At 38.7% G+C, this 8,517-nt stretch overlaps 1 protein-coding gene across 1 annotated transcript in view; it reads right to left on the reverse strand.

Moving 5' to 3' along the window:
• The window catches only part of LOC111970532 (podocalyxin-like protein 2), a 36,479-nt gene extending 30,261 nt beyond the window's left edge, over positions 1–6,218 (reverse strand). Inside the window, exon 1 of the mRNA XM_023997348.3 lies at positions 5,979–6,218. Within this exon, the coding sequence (XP_023853116.1) occupies positions 5,979–6,009 (31 nt within the window). The 5' untranslated portion in view covers positions 6,010–6,218. The remainder of the gene's footprint in view (positions 1–5,978) is intronic.
• Between the last annotated feature and the right edge of the window lie 2,299 nt (positions 6,219–8,517).

The raw sequence follows: 8,517 nt of genomic DNA on the forward strand, positions 1-8,517 counted from the left end.
ACTATCGCGAATTAGAAGAATTTAAGCCTCATACATGGTTATTTACTATGCTGATAGGAGATTATTACCTTATTACAATGGTATTATGCTGATAGATTTAGCTATCTGGTTTATATTGATAGAGAATTTAAGCCTTATATTACATGGTTATTGTACATCTGATAGGAATTAAGCCTTTTCCATTTATTTACTATTGTGTAGAGATTATTAAGCTAAGTACATCCTGATAGAGATATTAAGCCTTATTACATGGTTAATTTACTATGCTGATATAGAGAGATTAAGCCTTATTTACATGGTTATTACTATGCTGTATAGAGATATTAAGCCTTAATTACACTGGTTATTTACTATGCTGATAGAGATATTAAAGCCTTATTACCATGGTTATTTACTATGCTGTAGAGATATTAAGCCCTTATACATGTCGTTATTTACTATCTGATAGAGATATTAAGCCTTATTACATGGTTATTTACTATTGGCTGTATGAGATATTAGGCCTTCTATTACATGGTTATTTACTATGCTGATAGATGATATTAAGCCTTATTACATGGTTATTTACTATCCTGAATAGAGACATTAAGCCTTATTACATGGTTATTTACCTATGCTGATAGAGATAGTTAAGCTCTTACATGGTTATTTACTATGCTGATAGAGATATTAAGCCTTATTCATGGTTATTTACTATGCTGATAGAGATATTAAGCCTTATACATGTCATTTACTCATGCTGATAGAGATATTAAGCCTTTTCATGGTTATTTACTTCCTGCATAGAAGATATTAAGCCTTATTACATGGTTATTTACTATGCTGATAGAGATATTAAGCCTTATTACATGGTTATTTCATATGCTGGATCGAAGATATTTACAGCCTTATATAACATGGTTAATTTACTATCCTGATAGAATATTAAGCCTTATTACATGGTTATTTACTTGCTGATAGAGTATTAAGCCTTCAATACATGGTTTATGTTACTTAATCTGATAGAAGATATTAGCCTTATTACATTGTTATTTACTCATCCCTGATAGAGAATTAAGGTTATACATGTTCTAGCGGTAGATCTTATATTCATGGTTTATTTACTATCCTGAATAGAATATTAAGCCTTAATTACATGGATTATATATATGCTGATAGAGAGATATTAAGCCTTATTACATGGTTATTTACTATGACTGATACGAGATATATAAGCCTTATACATGCGTTATTACTATCTCATAATATTTTAATGGTACTAGCGATAGATGATTAGGCCTTATTACATGGTTATTTACTATTCCTCGAGAGAAGATATTAAGCCTTATTACATGGTTATTTACATCCAGATAGAGATATTAAGCCTTATTACATGGTTATTTTACTATCCTGATAGAGATATAAGCCTTATTACATGGTTTATTTACTATGCTGATAGAGATATTAAGCCTTATCATGGTTATTTACTATGCTGATAGAGATATTAAGCCTTATTACATGGTATTTACTATGCTGATAGAGGATATTAAGCCTTATTACATGGTTATTTACTATGCTGATAGAAGTATTAAGCCTTATTACATGGTTATTTTACTATCCTGATAGAGATATTAAGCCTTATTACATGGTATTTACTATCCTGATAGAGATATTAAGCTTATTACATGGTTATTTACTATAGCTAGATAGAGATATTAAGCCTTATTACATGGTTACTTTACTATGCTGATAGAGATATTAAGCCTTATTAACATGAGTTATTTACTATTCCTGATAGAGATATTAAGCCTATATTCATGGTTATTTACTATCCTGATAGAGATATTAGCCTATTACATGGTTATTTACTATCTGATAGAGTATTAAGCCTTATTACATGGTTATTTACTATGCTGATAGAGATATTAAGCACTTATTACATGGTTATTTACATTATGCTGATAGAGATATTAAGCCTTATACATGGTTATTTATCCTGATAGGAGATATTAAGCTTATATACATGTTATTTACTATGCTGATAGAATTTAAGCCTTATTACATGGTTATTTACTATGCTGATAGAGATATCTAAGGCCTTCATTACATGGTTATTTTACTATGCTGATAGAGATGTGTAGCATGTTTATCGCTTCTCACATCCTGTATTTCACTGGCCTGCTTCAGTAGGAACCAGGATAGGGTCTCTTCTAACCTCTGACACTCAGACAGATATCACACTATCCTGGGTCAGACAGATATCACACCTATCTGAGTCAGACAGATATCAGACCTATCCTGAGTCAGACACGATATCAGACCTATCCTGAGTCAGGTAGATATAGCCTATCCTGAGTCAGGTAGATATCAGACCTATTCCTGAGTCAGGCAGATATCACACCTATCCTGAGTCAGACAGATATCACACCTATCCTGAGTCAGGCAGTATCAGGAGATATCCTGAGTCAGGCAGATATCAGAGATATCCTGAGTCAGGCAGATATTTAGGAATATCTGAGTCAGGCAGATATCAGAGATATCCTGAGTCAGGCAGATATCAGAGATATCCTGAGTCAGACAGATATTCAGACTATCGGGGCAGCAGATATCGAGGAGACCTATCCGGACGGCAGACAGATATCAGACCTATCCGGAGTCAGGCAGATATCAGACCTATCCTGAGTCATATCAGACCTATCCTGACTCATATCTGACCTATCCTGAGTCAGACTCATATTAACATTTGTGTTTGAGTCTCTGTCCACTTTCCCACCAGCTCACAGTTTTTTTTCTGCTGTGAGCAATGTGCACTGCTGGCAGCCATGCAGAGACCAGGGACTATAAATCTTACTACTACCCACAGTTAAAGCTACCTAGCAGCCTACGCAGTGCTGCAAAGTCAGCTCTGTCTGTCTGCAGCCCAGCCGTCCTCCTACAGCAAGCAGCCAGCATCCTGGAACCCATGCAGAGCAGGTAGAATAGTAATTCATCATGAATGCACATTGTAGGACAGATAACTGATTGATTACTGATGGAGGTAACAGTCGGTAGTGTAACAACCCGAAACCATTCACATGTACACTGACACTGACCGTGTGTTTGGCTACTTCATCCTTGTAAGGATATGAAGGTTGTCACTGTGATGCAGATGATTGTAAAGGATGTGAAGTTGTCCACTCTGATGCAGTGATTGTAAAAGGATGTGAAGGTTGTCCACTCTGATGCAGTGATTGTAAAGGATGTGAAGGTGTCACTTGATGCAGTGATTGTAAAGGATATGAAGGATGTCCATTTGATGCAGTGATTGTAAAGGATATGAAGGATGTCCATGTGATGCAGTGATTGTAAAGGATTGAAGGATGTCCATTGTGATGCAGTGATTGTAAAGGATTTGAAGGATGTCCATTGTGATGCATGATTGTAAAGGATATGAAGGTGTCCATTGATGCAGTGATTGTAAAGGATATGAAGGATGTCCATTGTGATGCAGTGATTGTAAAGGATATGAAGGATGTCCACTGTTGATGCAGTGATTGTAAAGGATATGAAGGATGTCCATTGTGATGCAGTGATTGTAAAGGATATGAAGGATGTCCACTGTGATGCAGTGATTGTAAAGGATATGAAGGATGTCATTGTGATGCAGTGATTGTAAAGGATTTGAAGGATGTCCATTGTGATGCAGTGATTGTAAAGGATATGGAGGATGTCCATTGTGATGCAGTGATTGTAAAGGATTTGAAGGATGTCCATTGTGATGCAGTGATTGTAAAGGATTTGAAGGATGTCCATTGTTGATGCAGTGATTGTAAGGATATGAAGGATGTCCACCATAGAGAACAACGGGGTAATATCAGTCATAGAGAACAACGGGGTAATATCAGTCATAGAGAACAACGGGGTAATATCAGTCATAGAGAACAACGGGGTAATACCAGTCATAGAGAACAACGGGGTAATATCAGTCAGAGAACAACGGGGTAATATCAGTCATAGAGAACAACGGGGTAATATCAGTCATAGAGAACAACGGGGTAATATCAGTCATATTCTCGTTGGCTATTATGAGAATATGAGAGACAATAATACAAACTATGAAAACGATGAAATTATTCAACTGGATCTGGTGAAGGGATGTTACTTGGTCCCAGAACTGTCGTTGGCATGCCATGACTGTTTACAATGTCTCAAGCAATACATGCCAGATGCCCAACACATTTACATGGTTGGGTGGATTACTTCCCCTTTAAGAGGCATTAGAAGAAGACAAAAAGGATCCATGAAATGCATTTGGTGTGTCATCATAGTGGTCTCTGATTGGTGGTGATCATTTGGTTTGTCATCATAGTGGTCTCTGATTGGTGGTGATCATTTGGTTTGTCATCATAGTGGTCTCTGATTGGTGGTGATCATTTGGTTTGTCATCAATAGTGGTCTCTGTCTTTTTCACAGCTGAATTGAAAGTCATTGAAAGAAACAGAAAAGGTGTCATAATGTATTTTTCAACAAACATTCTTTCTGAATTTGAAAGTTTTTTTGTTTTTGTAATCAGATTACACGCAACTGTAATCAGTTCTTGCCAAACCTGCACCATTAGACCTATGTGTTAAAGGGTAAGCCATTTATCTGAGGGAATCTGTGGAGATAATTTGTGTGCTCTATATTAGTTGGCTCACCCCAACCAGGTTTGACTGTGCTCATGAAATATGTTCTGATGCATTGACCAGGCTGCAAGAGCATAGCCACACTATCAGAATGAATAGCCCTCTCTGGACCTAGACTAGTCTCTAGCACTTCTTCTCAACATTAAAGATTGCTTTCCAGTTGTCTACAGACATGCTTCATTCACAGTTTTGAACAGTAACCATTATCTAAAATGTTAAGCGTGTGATGATTCTGATTATAATCTAAAGATTGTCATGATTCTAGATTAACATTTCAAGCATGTTTAATTTTCTTTGTTATTTTTTAAACTGGTCAAGTCAGTTAAGAACAAATTCTTATTTACAATGATGGCCTACCAAACCAACCCCTAAACCGGACAACGCTGGGCCAATTGTGCGCCGTTCAAACACGGCTGGTTGTGATACAGCCTAGAATCGAACCAGGATCTGTAGTGATGCCTCTAGCACTAAGATGCAGTGCCTTAGACCGCTGCACACTCGGGAGCCCCATGATTCTAGATGATCATCTGAAGCGTGTCATGATTCTAGATGATCATCTGAAGCGTGTCATGATTCTAGATGACATCTGAAGCGTGTCATGATTCTAGATGATCATATGAAGCGTGTCATGATTCTAGATTACAATCTGAAGCGTGTCATGATCCTAGATGATCATATGAAGCGTGTCATGATTCTAGATGATCATCTGAAGCGTGTCATGATTCTAGATGATCATCTGAAGCGTGTCATGATTCTAGATTATGAAAAGGTTAAAGAACTAAATTCAAATTACGATTATTTAATGTTCTTAGAACATTATTGTAAATTCACTAAAATGACACTTCTCTTACTTGGACAGATTTAGGTTTCAAGTTCAAACACGGGTCTTCTTGAATTCACTCTATTGCAACAATCAGTGCACTTATAATGAACCTCACGTTCAACAAAGCAGTTTGTTGCCATTGATAGAATGAGCCTACATGGATTTTTCTTTCCTTCCATACATGCAGGCCTCTTGGGCATTAGAATGATGTTGACAGTTTTATGCGTCTGTGGATATTGCTTTGGAAAATACGGTAGCAGTCTTATGATCACTATAAATCCTATAATGTCAGGGTTTATTATGGCTTCGGTTGATAATCCACAGTTATCATCATGTGAGAATAAACAATTGCAATGATAATTGAAACGATAGATTCATTCATAATCTTGTATCAGCCAATGTTTCAACAACCAAATGCAACAAATGGAAGAGTAGACTAAATCGACCGCGTATGCAATCATGCGACACTGATATAGCGGCGCAGAACTGCCATAATAAAAAACAATACTTACCGAATATAAACGTGCGATGCAGGCCTGCCATAACTGCAGCATAAACACTTCTAAAATGTTTAAATTGAGATGTTTGATTGTTGTTTTTCAGCTGCGATAGCGGACAGATGGGAGGCACGTCATCGCAAATAGTCTGGCTGGTTAGGACGTAAGGACCGCTAGGCGTGATAAACGGCTGCACTTGGATGCACCGGTTCACGATTATCTGCAACTGAGCGCTGTGGCTGCGTGGAGACAAGTTTGCTGTGACAGACGCTGCTACCACAGAGTTTCTAATCCCAGAGGCGCAACATCGCGAGACTTCCGGGAACGCTTACAAGGCAGACCAGACCAAGCAGACCAGGCCGGGGTTTGGGAAGTCAATGAGAGAGGTGGCATAATAAGCATTAGTATTACAAGCTATGTTTCCATCCAATTGGCGACTGATTATCATACGAATATTAAAAAATCTGCATAAAGAAAATACGTTKTCATGTACTGAATAAAAATATAAAGTTCAATGTGTTTCCATCACATTTTCAACTATACCGATAGTGTTGTAAAATAGTTTTTTTGCATACATAGCAAATGTGCCTACATGGTCTTGGCATGTGTACTCTAGCCAACAGCTAGCAAATACAGTGGGGATAGGCCAGGGGCGGACTGGGACAAAAATTCGGCCCTGGCATTTTATCCACACCAGTCCACATCCCTCCACCCTTGGTGTCAGTTGTGTCACTAACTTCTACAGTTGGTGGCGCCAGCACATGATTTGGTCGGGAATCAAATCAGAGGGCAACCCTCTGCTCTGATTTGCATGCAGACAGTAGCTAGGTTTCCATCCATTCGGCGACAGATGTTCATGCGAATATTCTTAAAACATTTTCCCACCAGGGATGTGTTTCCATCAAATAAAGTCTGTGTGTGATGAAGTMAAAAATATGTACCTACTCTGAGGTGTGTTCAGTTCGCTTGMAMGTTTGCTACATTGCCGAACCGGTTGTGCTGAACGACACGTTTTCCCAAAACGTTCTTGTACATTCTTTAACAGACTTTGAGGTACGTTTGCTACCGTTCGGTGGGTGTGGCTTGAAGCAATGAGTGATGTATTTAAAGGGTAGTGGCCATACTGACAGCATTCCCCAACCCAAATCCAAACCCCTCACCGTTTCTCAACTGGTCGTTCAGYACAGCACCGTTTCCGTTCAGTTGAATGTTCCAGAACATAAAAATGTACTGAACGCAGCMCTGGATTTGGCACGTGCTGCTGTAGCCAACTGTGCTGATAGGCTAGTCTACATGAGATTATGGARGTGTCATAATACCCCTAAACCTAGCAGTCAAACAGGAAAATGGTTACTATTTGACATATCTTCATTTTAAGCCTACTAGAAAGTGTGTGCACTCAGGCCTGGAAGGAAGCAAAACTCATCCCGCTACCCAAGAATAGTAAAGCCCCCATTACTGTCTCAAATAGCCGACCAATCAGCCGGTTACCAACCCTTAGTAACCTTCTGGAAAAAAATGGTGTTTCACCAGATACAATGCTATTTTACAGTAAACGAATTGAAAACAGACTTTCAGCACGCTTATAGGGAAGGACATTCAACAAGCACAGCACTTACACAAATGACTGATGATTGGCTGAGAGAAATTGATGCTAAAAAGATTGTGGGAGCTGTTTTGATAGACTTCAGTGCAGCTTTTGACATTATCGATCATAGTCTGCTGCTGGAAAAGCCCTTAACAAAGAGCTGCAGTTAGTTTCAGAATGGGTGGCAAGGAATAAGTTAGTTCTAAATATTTCCCAAACTWAAAGCATTGTATTTGGGACAAACCATTCACTAAACCCCAACTAAATCTTGCAATGAATAATGTGGAAATTTAGCAAGTTGAGGTGACTAAACTGCATGGAGTTACCCTGGATTGTAAACTGTCATGGTCAAAACATATTGATAGAACAGTAGCTAAGATGGGGAGAAGTCTGTCCATAAAAAAAGCGCTGTTCTGCCTTCTTAACAACACTATCAACAAGGCAGGTCCTACAGGCTCTGGTTTTGTCGCACCTGGACTACTGTTCAGTAGTGTGGTCAGGTGCCACAAAGAGGGACTTAGGAAAATTACAATTGGCTCAGAAGAGGGCAGCACAGCTGGCCCTTAAAAGTACACAAGGAGCTAATATTAATGATATGCATGTCAATCTCTCATGGCTCAAAGTAGAGGAGAGATTGACTTCATCACTACTTGTTTTTGTAAGTGTTGACAAGCTGCATGTAACGAGCTGTCTGTTTAAACTTCTAGCACACAGCTCGGACACCCATGCATGCCCCACAAGACATTCCACCAGAGGTCTCTTCACAGTCCCCAAGTCCAGAACAGACTATGGGAGGTGCACAGTACTACATAGAGCCACGACTACATGGAACTCTATTCCACATCAGGTTACTGATGCCAGCAGTAGAATCAGATTGAAAAAAAAGGATAAAAATACACCTTATGGAACAGCGGAGACTGGGAAGAGACACACAAAGGTACAGACACATGCATACTCACACAAGCA

Source organism: Salvelinus sp. IW2-2015, linkage group LG11, assembly GCF_002910315.2.
Source record: "Salvelinus sp. IW2-2015 linkage group LG11, ASM291031v2, whole genome shotgun sequence".
Lineage (NCBI taxonomy): Eukaryota > Metazoa > Chordata > Actinopteri > Salmoniformes > Salmonidae > Salvelinus > Salvelinus sp. IW2-2015.